The following is a 20,006-nucleotide window of genomic DNA, read 5'->3' as shown; positions in this document are numbered from 1 at the left end:
CAGAAAGGCAACTTGACTTGTTAAGTCACATGAAATTGAGAGTATCTAGGTGGACATTTTTCAAAATAATGCAAAATCATTCCTAGTTGGTTTCATTTATAGGCCATCTTCCTCCAAAGCAATTTGGAATGATAACTTTTTGAAACAACTAGAAAAGGTTCTAGCACAGGAAAAAGAAATATATATACTCAGAGATATAAATAAGGAACAACTGGATAGAATTTATTGAATCATTAGGCCTAGAACAGCTGGTAAATGAGCCTTCAAGGGTAACAGAAAAATTGAGCACTCTTATTTATTACATTTATACCAACCTACCGGACAATGTGGCTTGTATTAATGTATCGAATGTTGGTCTTAGTGACCACTATCCTACTTTTTTGACAAGAAAGGTTAAGTGCAAGAAAAATAAGAAAAATACACACAAAATGATCACTTACAGATCGTTCAAAAAATTTAATGAAGAACAATTTCTCAATGACTTACATAAAGTTCCATGGAATATGATCCAAAATTTGGATGACATAGATGAAGCTCTGAGGGTGTGGACTGACTTATTCATGGATGTAGTCTCTAAGCATGCACCACTGAAAGTACATCGAGTAAAGACTGAAATTCAACCTAATTGGCTTACTACTGAAACCCTAGATGCTATGAAAACATAAGACCAATTCAAGGCTGTGGGGGGGCCCCGAGTGGCCGAGTGGTCTAAAGCGCTCTCCATCATGGATCACTGCCATCTCACCTCTGTCTGCGTGGGTTTGAGTCTCGAGCTCGGCAAATGTGGATATGAGAGAAAGCTTGCTGGTAGCTTCTCGTGGGTCGGTGGTTTTATCCGGGTTTTTCCCGGTTCTTCCTCCACCATTAATACTGGCCGCCATGTATAGCCTATCTTGTGCTGAAAAATGGCGTTAAACCCTACAACAACAACAACAACAAGGCTATGGGAAACCATGCACAATATAAAGTATGGAGAAATAAAATAACAAGTATTATTAAAAAAGCTAAAAAAATTATTATCAATTATTGTTTGAAAACAAAAAGAGCAACACAAACTCCATTTGGAAAGTCTTCGGTGAATTCACTGGAGGAACACACAAAGATCAGACAAATAAAATGCTAGACTTGCATAGGCTTAAATCACTCAAACTGTTGTCATAAGTGAAATCATTTCAGAGTTCTGACTTAGCTGAAATTAAACAACTTTGAGCCTTTAGCCAGGACCTTGCTGAAACTCCTTTCATACAAAACTGGTTTCCTATATAGTGTTTGCTTTGGCTTGATGTCTCTGTAAACCCAGCATACCTTCAAGTTTGATCAGATGGCTTGTCAGTCCTCAGTCATTATGATGCAAACCAGATTTGATGACAGGAATTGGATGCTGTCAGTGGGCAATCAAAAGGTCATCATACAACCTCTCTCCTGTATTGATAAGAGGCTTTCAAACAGGATGTGGTACATGTGTTCGAACTTTATCTGAAGCCAACTGAGCCAATTTGAGGTGCTCAAAGATGCCTCTTTTTCACAGTTAAACCTGGGAAAGAGGAAATAAACTCATCATGGTTGAAATGGGTAGTATGCATGACATACTCTGACATCCTGAGAACAGAGTTGCCTCATGAACATCGCTGCTCATGAAACAAGAGCAATCTATGCTAGCCTTGCCTTGACAGTGGAATATTTATCAAAGATATCATCAAGGCCATCAGTTAGAATGCACAATAAACCATCTCGAGTTTTATAATATTTGGGTCTTGCCTCCACAACGACAAACTCTGATTCTGTTAAGAGTCATTCTCAGTCACACAAGTGCTACCAGACCCAGTTGTTATCAGTGCAGCCTTTGGATAGGCACCCTATGTAGCTTGTGTAGCATTCACCTGGAAATTTTCTTCCCAGACTAAACTACATCTCCTCCAGTTGTGCTGCTCCCAAGTAAGGAGAATGGGTTAACCTTCATATGGGAAATCCAATCTTCTTCCCTCAGAGGTCAACCAAGGTAATGCTAAAAATTCCCTTCTCCTATCACTTATTCTCCTAACATTAATGTGATCAGGGAGTGTATTCAAAGGAGAAAGCGAATTTTTCAATAAAATTTCTTTCTCCTAGAATACTTATGCAGTTATGTTACATTTTATTACCTTCCAATCAATGCAAGCACCCCATTACACATTGTTCTGTGCCACTTAAAACTTGCACCACCTGTAGGTTGCAAGGGGATTTAATGGGCAAGAGTTAATACCCTTATCTTGTATATATATATATATATATATATATATATATATATATATATATATATATATATATATATATATATACTATAAAGAGAGGAGACAAATATTTCATCTTTGGAAGGGCTGGAATCAGGAGGTAGTTGTTGTTGTTGTTGTTGTAGGGTTTAATGCCATTTTTCAGCACACGATAGGCTATACATGGCGGCCAGTATTAATGGTGGAGGAAGAACCCGGGAAAACCACGGAAAGAACCACCGACCCTCGAGAAGCTACTGGCAAGCTTTCTCACATACCCACATTGGCCGAATCCGAGACTTGAACCTACGCAGACTGAGGTGAGATGGCAGTGATCCGTAACGGAGAGCGCTTTAGACCACTCGGCCACTCAGGGCCCCTCAGGAGGTAGTAAGACTTACAGTCCTAAAATAAATTTAAATGTGTATAATTCTAGGAGAAACATAATTTAGTGAAAAATTGGCTTTCTTACATTAATGCATATATATTTTATGAGGATGATGTTTCATGTCATCAGTGATTCTTTAGAAATTATCTAAAGCTGATCTTTTCTCTTTTAGAAGTTAACTGTATTGCGAAATTGGCAGATTAAATGTAGTGCCTTGTGTTTCAGAACATCCTTACACTGAAAATATTTAAATTTTCATAATTATGTTATGCAGATTTATTTATGTTTTCAAGCATTTCATAACTTGATATATAGTATTATTGGGACAAGGAGTTTGGATTGGGGTTTGAGTTGAGTGGTACTAAGAAAAAAAAATGCTGTTTGCAGATAGCTTTGAATAATATACTATATTTCAATGTAATAGTTGCACTGGCACTCATAAGGTATGGACATAATCTTCATGAATTGAAATGCATAATAGATGCACATTGATGATCTTATGAACAGAACCTGTCATCACGTATATTTAAGCTAGAAGAGTTAGCATCCTTGGTCTATTCTAAGAGCTGGCCATTTTGTTCTGCCTCTTTTTCTCAGTATGGTGTTACGACTCTAGGTCTTAAACTATTTAACATAAAACCACAGATCAAGTCACACAATCATCAGATTCTCATACAAGGAGCAGCCATTCCTCCTTTGTCTATTTTCCACAGACGTGTATGCTGTGGGATAAAGATTAGTTGGTTTAAACGTTTCTTTATTCACAAAAATGCTGGTACCATTTTCATCCTTTGTGACAGCACATTTTTGTATTCTTTTAATAAATAGTAAGTTAGAGGTGCCTGTTGCTTGTTAACAAATAGGTGTTTTCATCCTTTTCACAGTACATTTGTTTTCTTTTTCATAATTTTGAATGTCCTAATAGTCTTGAATGTCCTGATGTACCATTAGTCTTGAATGTATTCACAATAATCACAAAGTAACGTGTTAGTCCAAATGTCAATGATCACTATGTAATAAATATGAATAATTTGAATAAATGATTCTTGAATTTTATCTGAACACAACTGTAAGCTCTCAATACAAATGGAGTCCACACACAGTCTGATCTTAAGATAGGAATAAATTATTTATTTATCAAGCCCCATATATATACAACTTTTATTTGACCTGGAACAAAATAGAATTTCTGGAATTCAAATTGAAAATTCCACTAACTCATAAACAAGGTTAGGCCTTGAACTCAAAGTTGAGTAAATGTCTTTTTTTCTACTTGCAACCATTACAAAAGTCAGGTAGGCAAAAACTTCATCCACAACCCTCAGGCACAGACAAATAATAGGCACACTATATAGATATTCATAACAATGGTCACAAGCAATAAAACATTTATATACACAAAATAGAATAAGGATTTTTTAAAGCTAATTGTTTGTTTTGCATTACTATCAAATCTAGGTACAGTTTCATGCAGAACATTACTACACTAAATATACTTTGGCTGTCCTGGGGGCAACTCAGTAATATATACATGGAGGGGGTGGGAGAAGGGGGGGGGGCCAAACAAGTATGGCCTAAACTTTAATATTATATTGCCAGTCCTGGCTTCCATCTGGGGGCAGACTGGCAGGTGAAGACCAGTATAGTCTCAGAACCATAAAGGAACAGAATTTCTAAAAGGGTAATCTAGCAATTTCCTGTCATACCCTACTGTACATGAGGAAAGCTTGGCATGTCCAGATCATACCCTACTGTACGTGAGAGCTTGGCATGTCCAGATCATACCCTACTGTACATGAGAGCTTGGCATGTCCAGATCATACCCTACTGTACGTGAGAGCTTGGCATGTCCAGATCATACCCTACTGTATATAGGGAGAGCTTGGCATGTTCAGATCATACCCTACTGTACGTGAGGAGAGCTTGGCATGTCTAGATCATATCCTACTGTACATGAGGAGAGCTTGGCATGTCCAGATCATACAGTAATGTAGGTGAGGAGAGCTTGGCATGTCCAGATCATACCCTACTGTACGTGAGGAGAGTTTGGCATGTCCAGATCATCCCCTACTGTACATGAGAGCTTGGCATGTCCAGATCATCCCCTACTGTACGTGAGGAGAGCTTGGCATGTCCAGATCATACCCTACTGTACATGAGAGCTTGGCATGTCCAGATCATACCCTACTGTACGTGAGAGCTTGGCATGTCCAGATCATACCCTACTGTATATAGGGAGAGCTTGGCATGTTCAGATCATACCCTACTGTACGTGAGGAGAGCTTGGCATGTCTAGATCATATCCTACTGTACATGAGGAGAGCTTGGCATGTCCAGATCATACAGTAATGTAGGTGAGGAGAGCTTGGCATGTCCAGATCATACCCTACTGTACGTGAGGAGAGTTTGGCATGTCCAGATCATCCCCTACTGTACATGAGAGCTTGGCATGTCCAGATCATCCCCTACTGTACGTGAGGAGAGCTTGGCATGTCCAGATCATACCCTACTGTACGTGAGAGCTTGGCATGTCTAGATCATATCCTACTGTACATGAGGAGAGCTTGGCATGTCCAGATCATACCCTACTGTACATGAGAAGAGCTTGGCATGTCCAGATCATACCCTACTGTATGTGAGGAGAGCTTGGCATGTCCAGATCATACCTTACTGTATATAGGGAGAGCTTGGCATGTCCAGATCATACCTTACTGTATGTAAGGAGAGCTTGACATGTCCAGATCATACCTTAGTGTACGTGGGGAGAGCTTGGCATGTCCAGATCATACCTTACTGTACGTAAGGAGGGCTTGGCATGTCCAGATCATACTCTACTGTATATAGGGAGAGCTTGGCATGTCCAGATCATACCCTACTGTATATAGGGAGAGCTTGGCATGTCCAGATCATACCCTACTGTACATGAGGAGAGATTGGCATGTCCAGATCATACCCTACTGTATATAGGGAGAGCTTGGCATGTCCAGATCATACCATAATGTACATGAGGAGAGCTTGGCATGTCCAGATCATACCCTACTGTATATAGGGAGAGCTTGGCATGTTCAGATCATACCCTACTGTATATAGGGAGAGCTTGGCATGTCCAGATCATACCCTGCTGTACGTGAGGAGAGCTTGGCATGTCCAGATCATACCCTACTGTACATGAGGAGAGCTTGGCATGTCCAGATCATACCCTACTGTATATAGGGAGAGCTTGGCATGTCCAGATCATACCATAATGTACATGAGGAGAGCTTGGCATGTCCAGATCATACCCTACTGTATATAGGGAGAGCTTGGCATGTTCAGATCATACCCTACTGTATATAGGGAGAGCTTGGCATGTCCAGATCATACCCTGCTGTACGTGAGGAGAGCTTGGCATGTCCAGATCATATCATAATGTACATGAGGAGAGCTTGGCATGTCCAGATCATACCCTACTGTATATAGGGAGAGCTTTTGGCATGTCCAGATCATACCATAATGTACATGAGGAGAGCTTGGCATGTCCAGATCATACCCTACTGTATATAGGGAGAGCTTGGCATGTCCAGATCATACCTTACTGTACGTGAGGAGAGCTTGGCATGTCCAGATCATACCCTACTGTACGTGAGGAGAGCTTGGCATGTCCACATCATACCCTGCTGTATATAGGGAGAGCTTGGCATGTCCAGATCATACCTTACTGTACGTGAGGAGAGCTTGGCATGTCCAGATCATACCCTACTGTACATGAGGAGAGCTTGGCATGTCCAGATCATACACTACTGTATATAGGGAGAGCTTGGCATGTCCAGATCATACCTTACTGTATGTGAGGAGAACTTGGCATGTCCAGATCATACCTTACTGTACATGAGGAGAGCTTGGCATGTCCAGATCATACCCTACTGTATATAGGGAGAGCTTGGCATGTCCAGATCATACCCTACTGTATATAGGGAGAGCTTGGCATGTCTAGATCATACCCTGCTGTATGTGAGGAGAGCTTGGCATGTCCAGATCATACCTTACTGTACATGAGGAGAGCTTGGCATGTCCAGATCATACCCTACTGTATATAGGGAGAGCTTGGCATGTCCAGATCATACCCTACTGTATATAGGGTGAGCTTGGCATGTCCAGATCATACCCTGCTGTATGTGAGGAGAGCTTGGCATGTCCAGATCATACCCTACTGTATATAGGTAGAGCTTGGCATGTCCAGATCATACCTTACTGTACGTGAGGAGAGCTTGGCATGTCCAGATCATACCCTACTGTATATAGGTAGAGCTTGGCATGTCCAGATCATACCTTACTGTACGTGAGGAGAGCTTGGCATGTCCAGATCATATCCTACTGTATATAGGGAAAGCTTGGCATGTCCAGATCATACCCTACTGTACGTGAGGAGAGCTTGGCATGTCCAGATCACACCTTACTGTACGTAAGGAGAGCTTGGCATGTCCAGATCATACCCTACTGTATATAGGTAGAGCTTGGCATGTCCAGATCATACCTTACTGTATATAGGGAGAGCTTGGCATGTCCAGATCATACCTTACTGTATGTGAGAGCTTGGCATGTCCAGATCATACCCTAGTGTACGTGAGGAGAGCTTGGCATGTCCAGATCATACCCTACTGTATGTGAGAGCTTGGCATGTCCAGATCATACCCTACTGTACGTGAGAGCTTGGCATGTCCAGATCATACCCTACTGTACGTGAGAGCTTGGCATGTCCAGATCATACCCTACTGTATGTGAGAGCTTGGCATGTCCAGATCATACCCTACTGTACGTGAGAGCTTGGCATGTCCAGATCATACCCTACTGTACGTGAGAGCTTGGCATGTCCAGATCATACCCTACTGTATGTAGGGAGAGCTTGGCATGTCCAGATCATACCCTACTGTACGTAAGGAGAGCTTGGCATGTCCAGATCATACAGTAATGTAGGTGAGAGAAACCTTGGAGGTACAGTAACCAGTATTTCAAGCTCGATAAATTATGGCATGTACGCAAGTGCAGTAAACCTGGGGATAGTCAAGCAGGTTTCCCTCATAATCGGCTGTACCTAGAATGAGCCCAGTTGGATTGTGCCATACTAATGTACCTGGAGTGAGCCCAGCAGGTTCAGATCATGCACTTATATATGGGGAGGGGTGGACAACCCTGCAGGAAGACAGAGCATTATTGCAAGCTTAATTAATTACTGCATGTATAGAATCATAACTACCTACTAGAATGTTTATTATAATCAGACTCAAGACCATCTCTAGATTGGGTCAAAGTCCAAGGAAATGAGAGAACAAAATTAAACGAATTAAATGGTAGCAATTATTTATTCTTTTTTCTCTCTAGACTCTTTTTCTTCTCAAACTAAAAATTATGCAGTAAACATAATCTGAAATGGACAATAATTTAGTATTGAATTTATGAAACTCATCGATTAATTTCCAGCTTTTATTCATCAAGGCTTGCAAAAACTGGAAATATTTAACTTGTTTCATAAATTCATATTAAGTCATCACTAATTTGATTTCCTCTGTTTATCATAACTAAAATGTGTGTAACTTTACTATTGTAGCAAGGGAACAAAACTTCACAGAATTCCCAGTTTTTGGATGATTATTGCAGACCATGTTTTGTGTTCTAATCTTGGATATCTATAACACTGGACAACAAATTTTTACAAAAGTCATGTTACTGAAATAAAATTAGTCAATTTTTATCAATTTTTATGTGCTGAACACGAATATGACAGTCAAATTGCAAAATTGGCTCTAGTTTTTTTGTAATCTGCAAGAAATTAATGTTTACATAACGAAATGCATTCCAATAGTAAAAGGTCAACTGTAATAGCCTACCTATAAAAAATCAAGTCATTGACTACATCTTAGATTTCTTCGCCTGTCTCTTGTACAGCTGTTCGGGAGCATCTCTGAGGAGTGTCCAGCAGTAGTCAGCCAGCATTGTAGTGGACCATTTTCCCTGGTATCTTTGTTCCATTGTTGCGATATCTTGATGAAAACGTTCGCCGTGTTCATCACTAACAATACCACAGTTGCTAGGAAAGAAATCCAAATGGGAATGAAGGAAGTGAATCTTTAGAGACATATTGCAGCCAAGTTTCTTATACTTCATCAACATGTCTTCTACTAGTTCCTTATAGTTTTCTGCCCTAACATTTCCGAGGAAGTTTGTAGAAACTAGGCGAAAAGCATTCCATGCTTGTTTCGCGTCACCTTCCAGCAAGTTGTTGAACCGGTCATCTTTGAAAAGCTCTCGAATCTGAGGACCCACAAAAGCTCCCTCTTTAATCTTTGCTTCGCTGAGTCGAGGGAATTTTTCATGCAGGTATCGGAATGCTGGCAAAGTCCGGTCAATGGCTTTCACGAAGTTCTTCATCAAACCTAGTTTGATGTGAAGGGGTGGTAGCAAGATTTTCTGAGCCTCAACCAGAGCTGGGTGTTGGATATTCTTCTCTCCAATGGCTACATTCTGCCTGTGAGTCCATTCCTTCCTCATGTAGTGCATTTCCCTTGCTCGGCTATCCCACTCGCATAAGAAACACATGTATTTTGTATATCCTTGCTGCATGCCCATTAAAAGGGCAACTACCTTCAAATCACCACAGAGGTGCCAGCTGTACTTGTTATACTCAATGGAATTCAGTAGCTGCCTTAAGTTATCGTATGTCTCTTTCATGTGGACAGCATACGCTACTGGAATAGATGGAAGAATGTTTCCATTGTGCAAAAGCACAGCCTTGAGACTCAGTTTCGAAGAGTCCACAAATAGTCTCCATTCTTGTGGGTCATGAGTGATTTTTAAAGCATTCATGAGGCCCTCAATATCGGAACAGAATATCAGATTACTTTCCTTTCTGAAGAAAGGCTCCAATTGCTGGTGGCGCTTTCGATATGCAGTAATTGTGACATCTTCTTCTAGAAGATTCCATTGTTGGAGTCTTGATCCTAGCAATTCTGCCTTGTTCTTTGATAAGTCCAAATCACAAATCAGGTCATTTAGTTCTTCCTGTGTTATTCTGTGTGGGGTTGATGATGCACCACAGTGAAAATCTGGATCACTGCATGCTGATGGACCAGGAGAAGAACAGGTCGACTCACCTTTGTCTTCGTCAGATGAATCAAAAGAATATTCTGCTGGAGGTTCTGGAATAGGAAGTCCCTCACCATGTGGAACTGGTCTCAATGCAGACGGAATGTTTGGGTAGACTATTCTCGACTTCTTTCGCTTCGTTATTCCGCCGGAAAGAGGAGGAACCAAGCAGAAGTAACAGTCATTTAGGTGGTTGCTTGGCTCTCTCCACACCATTGGGACTGCAAACGGCATTGATGACCTTTTGCAATTCAACCACTGTGAAAGCTGTGTTGTACATGTAGCACAGCATATATGCGGAGCCCAAGGCTTGTCTTGGTCACCAACCTTGCATCCGAAGTAAAGATGATATGCCTTCTTCACTTGAGAATTGATACTTTTCTTCTGGTTGGCAAATGTCACTTCCCCACAAATATAGCAAAAATTGTCCGCGGTATTAACACACTTTCGAGGCATTACTGTTCTTTATTGTACGTAAATGGATAAAATAATAAGTTTTATGTAACAGTAGCTTGAACTGTCTCGCACAACGTCTAAATTATTTTAAATGCTGAACCTATCTGATTGGGCTTTATATAGTACACTGCTTACGTCAGCTTCAGCAGCCGCCTGGCATTAGTATAATAGGCCTACACATGTATAGTACACTGCTGACGTCAACTTACTTCAGCAGCCGCATGGCATTAGTATTGCATTGCATCAGAAAATGATGCAATCAACTGTGGATGATGTGAGCATGATGGTATTATGCAATGTTACATCATTATTCCGGATGTTGCTGCAGTCCTACTGGAGAAATTTACACAGTGAAACATAGAAAATGAGGTCTATGAATATCTTCAAAACGAGAGCCAATACAAATTTTTCACGGTTATATTCGTGTTCGGCACACCAAAATACTACAGATTAGGGCCTTTTCAAGTCAGTAATGATTTCACTGTTGACCAGTGTAATTAATTTGTTTTTGTCTCTTCACATTTCAGACCAGGAATTGAGAGACTATGCCATGGAAAAACTGGCAAAGGGAAGGAGACTATAAGAACTAAGTATGAGAGACTTTGGTTTGGTGAATTGTTTTGTATGCAAATTATGTACTTTTGGAGACGGTTTTCTTGAGGATGTATTAAATATAATAATTTAAAGAATAGATTTATTAAAGACTTTCTCTATTTGTAGCAATGGCATCTTGCAACTTATCCAGTATACTCTATTATGGAAAGTTTAGACACATATTCTTGAGTTTAATTAATAACGCATATATTGTTAACACATTAACCCATAGTGACGACTTTACGGGGCAGGAGGTAGTAGCCTACTGCTGAGCTCTGTAGCATCATGGTCATGCATGATACACTAAAGTTGGGGGGTTTATAGAAAGGTAGACAGATGTAGCTCTGCAATGATACCCAATAATCTCAAATATCTAGTTGCACTACAAAATACAGATAGAAAAACCTCATTTTTTGGACCCGACTTTTTTTAACCCAAAATTCGCCTGTGGTTGGAATGTGATTTTGTGTCAGGATTTTAGACTTTTTGGTCTGAGATCTAAGGCAAACCGGTATGAACTGCAAACAGACAGATGAGCCTTTGCAAATAGTAGGATAAGATGGGCATTTGGAATAAAGAGTGGTCTCCATACAAAAATAATGGCTCCATTTAGCAACAACAACAAAATCAAACTTTTACCCTTCTGCTCATGTGCGAGTCAAATAGCCAATGAAAAGCGATGTTTCTAACACAACTAGGCAGTATGTTATTGAAAGATGACCAGGGATTTGGTGTTTTCGAGTCTATTCAGAAATAGCTTTCAAAATGTGTTTCCTACTCGATTTTCAGGCAAAAATGACAAAAAGCTCCAGGGGTTAATGTGTTAAAACAGTTACTCTTAAACTTTCATTTAAAAAATTTCCACCCAGTATATATATATATATATATATATAAAGAATACAAGTCATATGGCATATAACAGACCTTTCAAGTGCATTGGATCTAGCAAGGGATCACATGCGTCAGAGATTGATTAAGATAAATGCAAAAGACTGACAACGAATAGTGTAAAACTAGTATCTAACTAGCCTGAGTGCTTTTGGCTCTTAATGAGTCTTTTTCAAAGGCAAACACAAACATAGACAAGACAAACAAATAAAACAATTTGTTATTTGTCTGTCTTGTCTATGTTTTGTATTAGATCCAATGCACTTGAAAGGTCTGTTATATGCCATAAAAAAAACCAACTGTAAAAAGTGGAAGTGAGGCTATATACATTCCAGAAAGGTTATTGTGTCCTGCAGGTCACTGTAGCTTGGTGCCATGACTGATTGCATGTGCCATGACTGATTACATGTGCCATGACTGATTACATGTGCCATGACCCTTTAATCATCAAAGGTTACATTTATGGGTTTTTATGTAACATGCCTATTTCCAGTTTCAACTCTTGGCATACAAAGACTGGATATCATTCTTTCTTTGGTTTTCTTCATTTTAATTCAAGGCAGTTAATATAACCACTGAGTTTTGATATGCTTCCCGTATTTCATTTATTTTTCAGGTGAGTAAAGATAAACTCCTTTTTTCACTCATTTCTTCATTTTTGTTCAAACAAACTGACTTTTGATATGTTTCTCAAATCTCATTTATTTTCCAAGTGAGTAAAGATACATTTCTGTGGCAGTGAAAATGTGAAATGGGTATAATGTCAATGATCAGGAAATGTTAGATTTTCTTTCTTTCAGTTTTATAATACATACTTTGAGAAGTACAGAGTTCCCAATTTAGAATTTGTATTTTCAATCCCTAAAGAGTTCTAAAGAACACCCTGTCCTCCTACCTTGACCACCAAATTTGTAATAATACACTTTTATCATCAAATATAATTCATTGTTTTTCACAGTCATAATGAAATATTACAGAGAAAGGGGGATGGGGCCAATATATCCCGAGTTGATTTTAAGTTATTTTATTGCAGTCCAAAAGTGAAAAAGTTATTTTAGTAAATTCCAAAAGTGAGAAAGATCTAAAATTTGGATCTCATACAGATTTGCAGACTTTCCAACATTTTATTATACAAAAACTAATCTTTGTATATACAAATAATTATTAGTACAGTATATTTATTTGTTTATTATTATCTCAACTGGTTAATGAAAAAAAAATCATTTAATATTTTTAGAGATAATTTGAATTATTGGCTACACCATGAATGCTCCTACATGCAAGTTACTGAAAAATTGGGCTTGAGTACGGTTTCACTGAAATGAAACTAATGAGATCATGCATGGATCTCCATAAGATCAAATTTGAATGTGATGCAGTAGTTTAATTAAAAGATTCCTTAATCAAAATATTGACTTGAGATTATTACTGTAATTAGTAGTTTTTTTCAAAAGTGTGATGAGAAACAATTTGTATGTTGGCAACTACTTTTGCAAAAGAGAAAACAAGACATAAACAAGGATACATTTTCTGGCACAATCATTGTCAGCAGCTTGAAGATTCTGTTCTAAAGTTGTGTGTTCTGTCAGATGAAGTTAGTATACATCACAAGAATACAGCGTGTACCAAAACAAATTGTACTAGTGAGACACTGATTTGCAAAAGAATACAGCAGAGTTACACCATAGAACATCGTGTAGGTGAAACACTGCTTTCCATAGATGATGTGTTAATTGTATTATTTTATTTCTTGCATATGATCTCATGAAGATAAAATTTCCTGAATATCTAGGAACTGTGTTCTGGATGTAGTATTTATTTTATATGATTTGCATCTGACAGTGTTTACTGTCTCATTACTAAATGGCATTTCTTATAAGAAGAGAACATCAAACCATTCCATAGGGAGTAATGTGTCTTTATTTATTAAATGCTACTGTGAGAATTCTGCTCATAAAGTAAGGCACAATTTATTCCAAGATGTTATTGAAACAATGTTTCATAAACCTACACAGATTAAATTTACAGGCATGGGATTTTTATGTTTTAGGGAGATTTTCAATTTTGTCTGATCAAGAAGGGCCCTGAAATTTGCATAAATTCATGGAGATTCAAGTGCTGTTGATGAGCGCTGCCATGTCACCAACAGAGTGCTACTGGATTGCCATTAAATGGCTGAATATATAAACTGAGTATATCGTAGAACCAGTTTGTACATGTGGATAATCAGAATTAGTCAGTTTTCTTCGCATTTTATAAACGAGAAACAATTATCAATATGAAGGCAAATTGTATAGTTAAATTTTGTAAATTAAGTTTTTTTTCTCCTTTTGAGTGTGAGATCATACTACACATAGTTAAATTCAGGAAGGAGGGAAAAGACAATGGGCTTAGCCTATAGGGGCCATTATACCCTATAGTTTCAAGGGTTGGACATTTTTTCTTTCTTTCTGCAAGGCTGGCTTTGAAGGGAGAAAAAAATCCAAACTATTAATTATCTGTAAAATAAAATTAATAGTAAGAAGAACAAAAGAGTTCCAGATGAATCAGTTTAGATGGTTTTTGTCATAGGTCCGACTCTTCCCCCTCCACTGAAGAATAGTGTACTGCTGTCTTAGACCCATGCTTGAAGAGACTCACTAGACCAACCTTCTGATTTCCTTATTTTGTATAAGTGCTCCATTCTCATGCCTGAATTTAATATTATGGAATTTTACATATAATTCCAAAGTCTGAGCTGCTCAAATGTAATTTAAGTCCTAGCAGTGAAATATCAGAACCTTGCATACTATGATATACTACAGAATTTCACATTATTTTTGTAATTGTTAATAACTATTTATGTATTTCATTATAATACCACTGTGTTCATATGGCCATAAAATGGCCTGGGAAAGACAGTATAATCTGTCTCTAAAAAGCTTTCCCTGACAGCTTGTATTATGAGGTTGACAGTGTATGTCACTAACTATATATAAAGTTGTATGTCATGCACATGTGCCTGATGTCGCCACTGACTATATATAAAGTTGTATGTCATGCACATGTGCCTGATGTCGCCACTGACTATATATAAAGTTGTATGTCATGCACATGTGCCTGATGTCGCCACTGACTATATATAAAGTTGTATGTCATGCACATGTGCCTGATGTCACTACTGACTATATATAAAGTTGTATGTCATGCACATGTGCCTGATGTCACCACTGAAGCAAATAACTACTGATAGAGACATTTGTCAGGTTGTTTTGAATAGAATACATGTTGCCAGATCTCCAGTCATCTAAATGACAACTGTCTTTAACGTACCTAGTACATGTTGCCAGATCTCCAGTCATCTAAAATGACAGCTGTCTTTAAAGTACCTAGTACATGTTGCCATATCTCCAGTCATCTAAAATGACAGCTGTCTTTAAAGTACCTATTACATGTTGCCATATCTCCAGTCATCTAAAATGACAGCTGTCTTTAAAGTACCTAGTACATGTTGCCAGATCTCCAGTGATGTAAAATGACAGCTGTCTTTAAAGTACCTAGTACATGTTGCCAGATATCCAGTGATGTAAAATGACAGTTGTCTTTACAGTACCTAGTACATGTTGCCAGATCTCCAGTCATCTAAAATGACAGCTGTCTTTAAAGTACCTAGTACATGTTGCCAGATCTTCAGTCATCTAAAAGGACAGCTGTCCTCAAAGTACCTAGTACATGTTGCAAGATCTCCAGTCATTTAAAAATGACAGCTGTCTTTAAAGTGCCTAGTACATGTTGGCATATTTCCAGTCATCTAAATTACAGTCAAGACAAAGGTGCTGATTTCATGCTAACGTAAGATACTGGTTTTGAATAATATGCCAAAACAAATCACTTATTTATTCACATTTCAGTGCTTTTAAATGTAAGATAGAATAAATTTAATTTGTATTTCATATTTTGTAAACTTAAAAATGAAATATCATTTGCATTGACCTGGTTTTATTTGTCATAGAGTGACATATAACTAGTTATATTCCTTTTGTAGGATTTACAATGATGAACAACTGATTTGTACCTTGCAGACTTTAAAACAATGTTAACATTATTGTCAGATGTTATAATTGTTGAACTTCTTTTCTGGTATTATATCAAAACAAGCCTGGAGTCCCAAGCAAAGCTTAACACATTTCTGAGAGTAAAAGAGAAGCCCCATATCCCCACTTTATTTTGCATGTAGTTACCCTTTCTCAGCGTATTCTATATCTGCCCACATTATACTGCATGTAGTTACCCTTTCTCAGCGTATTCTATATCTGCCCACATTATACTGGGTGACAAGAAAATTATTGATTTAACAATGTATACCATGGAAACTCCTGTCTCAGCACATTCTGTATTTACCCAAGTTAGACTGTCTGACAAGAAAGGTATTAAACGTTCTACATAATTTCATTCTTAGCAATACCAGACACAGTCCATTGTTGTAGATGTGTCTGTATATTTTTACATACAATATCTATGATCTTTTTTGTTTAAAATATTTTTATTTTATATTCATATTTTTATTTAGATATTTGCAGTCTGAACAAAAAATATGTATCATATGTTAATAGATACAATGGAAATCGCTGTCTCCTCATCATTTTCTATATCTTTCCATGTTTTACTGTCTGACAAGAAAAGGATAAATATAATAATATACACCATGGGAATTGCCATCTTGGCACATTTTGTATCTGCCCATGTTATAGTGTCTGACAAGAAAGTTATCAATGACATTAATGTGGTAATCCAAACCATGGAAATTGCCTTCTCTGTATATTTTGTATTGGCTCAATGTTATAGTGTCTGTCAAGAAAGTTTTCAATTACATTAATGTGGTAATACAAATCATGGAAATTGCCTTCTCTGTATATTTTGTATTGGCTCAGTGTTATAGTGTCTGACAAGAAAGTTGTCAATGACATTAATGTGGTAATACAAACCATGGAAATTGCCTTCTCTGTATATTTTGTATTGGCTCAATGTTATGGTGTCTGACAAGAAAGTTTTCAATTACATTAATGTGGTAATACAAACCATGGAAATTGCCTTCTCTGTATATTTTGTATTGGCTCAGTGTTATAGTGTCTGACAAGAAAGTTGTCAATGACATTAATGTGGTAATACAAACCATGGAAATTGCCTTCTCTGTATATTTTATATTGGCTCAATGTTATAGTGTCTGTCAAGAAAGTTTTCAATTACATTAATGTGGTAATACAAATCATGGAAATTGCCTTCTCTGTATATTTTGTATTGGCTCAACGTTATAGTGTCTGACAAGAAAGTTTTCAATGACATTAATGTGGTAATACAAACCATGGAAATTGCCTTCTCTGCATATTTTATATTGGCTCAATGTTATAGTGTCTGTCAAGAAAGTTTTCAATTACATTAATGTGGTAATACAAATCATGGAAATTGCCTTCTCTGTATATTTTGTATTGGCTCAATGTTATAGTGTCTGACAAGAAAGTTTTCAATTACATTAATGTGGTAATACAAACCATGGAAATTGCCTTCTCTGCATATTTTGTATTGGCTCAGTGTTATGGTGTCTGACAAGAAAGTTATTAATATTGCAATGTGTTCTATGGAAATTACCTATTTAGTATATTCTCTATTAGCCTATGTTATACTGTCAAGGAAGAAAGTTATTGATTACATTGATATGAAAATACAATGCTAAAATTGTTATTGTTTTCTGGGACTTGGATTGCAGTTGTTCAGGTTGTTATTTAATTATTATTTAGATGTTAATTAATTGTTATTTAATAATCGATTAAGTGATAATATTATGCTGATGATTACAAGGACAAATCATGTTGCATTGTATTATGTATAAAACTGCATAATACTTGCACAATTATGTTATTTATTGCAAGTGAATTTTTTATTCTACATTATAATGAGTTTTAGCTTTCTTCTTGCTATACAACTAATCATAGCTCTGGAAATGTTCTAACCTTAAAAGTGCACAAATCTTATGGTAATAGGGTCTGAATTTCTGCTAATAATTTTTTAACCACAAGTGTTGTAAAATATTTCAGCGAAATTTGTCTAATCATATGTTATTTTTATCCCATTGATCCTGTTTAATCTAGTATTACATGAACCATTTCATCAGTATTCTTAGTACTTTGATTACTGTATTTATATAGTCAATAAAATATTGTGCTGAAAGAATCTTTGGATTTCAGTTAAGGAAAATGTGTTCATATGATGCATTTTGTTACAAATTGTTAACCATTTCATGTTCTACTGATTCGTCAAACAAACTGCACAGACCCAGAACTGCTGGTGCATTATGTGATGGCTAATCACAGTCTGCAGTAGTTGAATCTGATTTGTGTAATATATACAGTCACATTATTTATTGTGTGAATTAAATGTTTTTCAGTCATTTATTTTTTTGATTGAATTCGGTTTTTTTTAAATAATTTTATTTGTGAATTAAATGCATTTTGTTCTAATAAAGAAGCTTCCGATTCATACTTTGATTTTGTTTATTCTGGATTTTAATACATAATTGTTGATCTTAATGAAATTTGTGAAGAGCACATTAATTTTCCTCTAAAAGAGGCTTAATTGATTAGTGTTTAACAATTAAAAAGTCAATGAAAGATTTATCAGAAAAAAATTAATTATGGATGGATGGAGATAGAATTTGTGTCCATAAGCGGTTGATTTGGAGCATGGCATGCTATCCACTGAACCACTGTGCTCTTTTGGCCACATCAGCCTTTCAGCAATTTTTTCAAAATGAAGAAAATATTGATCTACTTCTTTTTCCAGAAAAGGGGGTACTAGATATTTCTTAAAACATCAAAAGTTTGGGAGTGTTTTCCTTTTGACAGCTCTAATTGACTTTTAACCAAACTTGAAATTCCCTTTCATCCTTTTCCCTTTGCATTTGCCATTGTCTTTCTCGCTTACTTCCATCTCTCTTTCCATTTGTATCTTTTCTATCTGAAACTGAACCTGTCTTATCTCTAATTCCATCTTTTTTAGTTGTATTTCCATTTTCAAAATGTCCATCCACTCCTGGGTAAAATTAAAAAAATTCTCTACCTTTGATGATATTGTAAAATAGCTTGCTGATTTCACATAAAAGATTTCAAAAATGTAAAATAATACTTGGGATTTAAAAAAAAATCAAAATCTAGGGGAGTTCAAATTTCCCCCAAAAAGTTTTCTGAAATATTTTAGCCAAAATTCATATATCTAAGGACAAGCAATCCATTTTCTTTGTTACGTGTTTAGGCTCTCAGAAACAGTTACTAGAAAAAAGTGAAGACAACAAGCTTTGTAAAATGTAACAAATAATTTATTTCCCTAGAAAAACAAGGTAATAATGAAGAAAAGAACTTATGGTTTTAAGAATCAAATCCAATCAAAAATAATCCAAGAATTATCCAAAAATTAAAAATTAGAAATCCTAGTAATAAAATGCTCTGATGAATTTGAGTTTGAATCCCAACGAAAATCCAAAATGGAAGGCGATGACGTATACTGTAGTCAGTATAGTACTGAAGTGTCAACAGTTCTTTGTTGAACCATAGAAGATATTATTCCAGTCTTTAAATTCTGTAAATTTCAATAACTATCTTTGTCCAAGAATTAATTCTGAGCACAAGTATTTCCAGGAAAAAACAATCTCTTAGAATCCTAATAATTTGAACAAATATTTAAATTAAACCCCAACTGGTCACAACAGAAAGAAAAAAATTATATTGACGTCGAAGTGTTTAAAGCCCAACTGAAATATCTCCTCAAAACAACAATATTAAATCTGGCTAATGCGCAATTCCGGTAAAACCAGAATTCGAAATAACAACGTAGAAGCTATTTACATGTCTAAACTCACATACTCCTCATACAGCCAAGATTTCACTCTTTAAATCCCACGCTAAGAAAGAATTAAAAAAATAAAAACAGTTGTTTACTTAAAATCATGAAATAAGGTCAGGAACTAGGTCAGCTTGCGATACAAAGTTCTAATATTAGGCTTTCGAAAAACTGAACAGAATTTCTGGAAAATATCAAATCCAGTAAATAAAATTACGTTACAATAGCATGTAAAGGAATAATGAAATAAAATAAAACATTTAAAACTAACAAACAAACAAATCAAATACAAATTAAATATACATAATACATAGCTTTCAGAATGATCAAGAGTCTTTTTTACATATCTAGAATAAAAAGTTACTGTTTGAGTCTTGTTAATTTCTTCCAACATGAAAACATTTGTATTCACTTTTTATGTGTCTATGTGTGTGAGAGAGACA

At 36.6% G+C, this 20,006-nt stretch overlaps 1 protein-coding gene across 2 annotated transcripts in view; it reads left to right on the top strand.

The window, feature by feature from the left end:
• The window catches only part of LOC149776643 (uncharacterized), a 65,665-nt gene extending 47,456 nt beyond the window's left edge, over window positions 1-18,209 (top strand). The window contains exons 8-9 of one of the 2 annotated variants that reach the window (XM_089941155.1): window positions 10,740-10,802; window positions 13,745-18,209. In XM_089941155.1, coding sequence (XP_089797281.1) covers window positions 10,740-10,795 — 56 coding nt within the window. In that variant the 3' untranslated portion in view covers window positions 10,796-10,802; window positions 13,745-18,209. Of the gene's footprint in view, window positions 1-10,739 lie in introns of both variants that reach the window. The other variant, XM_089941154.1, reaches the window with a different exon arrangement.
• Window positions 18,210-20,006: the final 1,797 nt, after the last annotated feature.

This window comes from Sinohyriopsis cumingii, chromosome 18 (assembly GCF_028554795.1).
Source record: "Sinohyriopsis cumingii isolate HCF-2022 chromosome 18, ASM2855479v2, whole genome shotgun sequence".
NCBI lineage: Eukaryota > Metazoa > Mollusca > Bivalvia > Unionida > Unionidae > Sinohyriopsis > Sinohyriopsis cumingii.
This window is presented reverse-complemented; position numbering and strand designations above follow the sequence as displayed.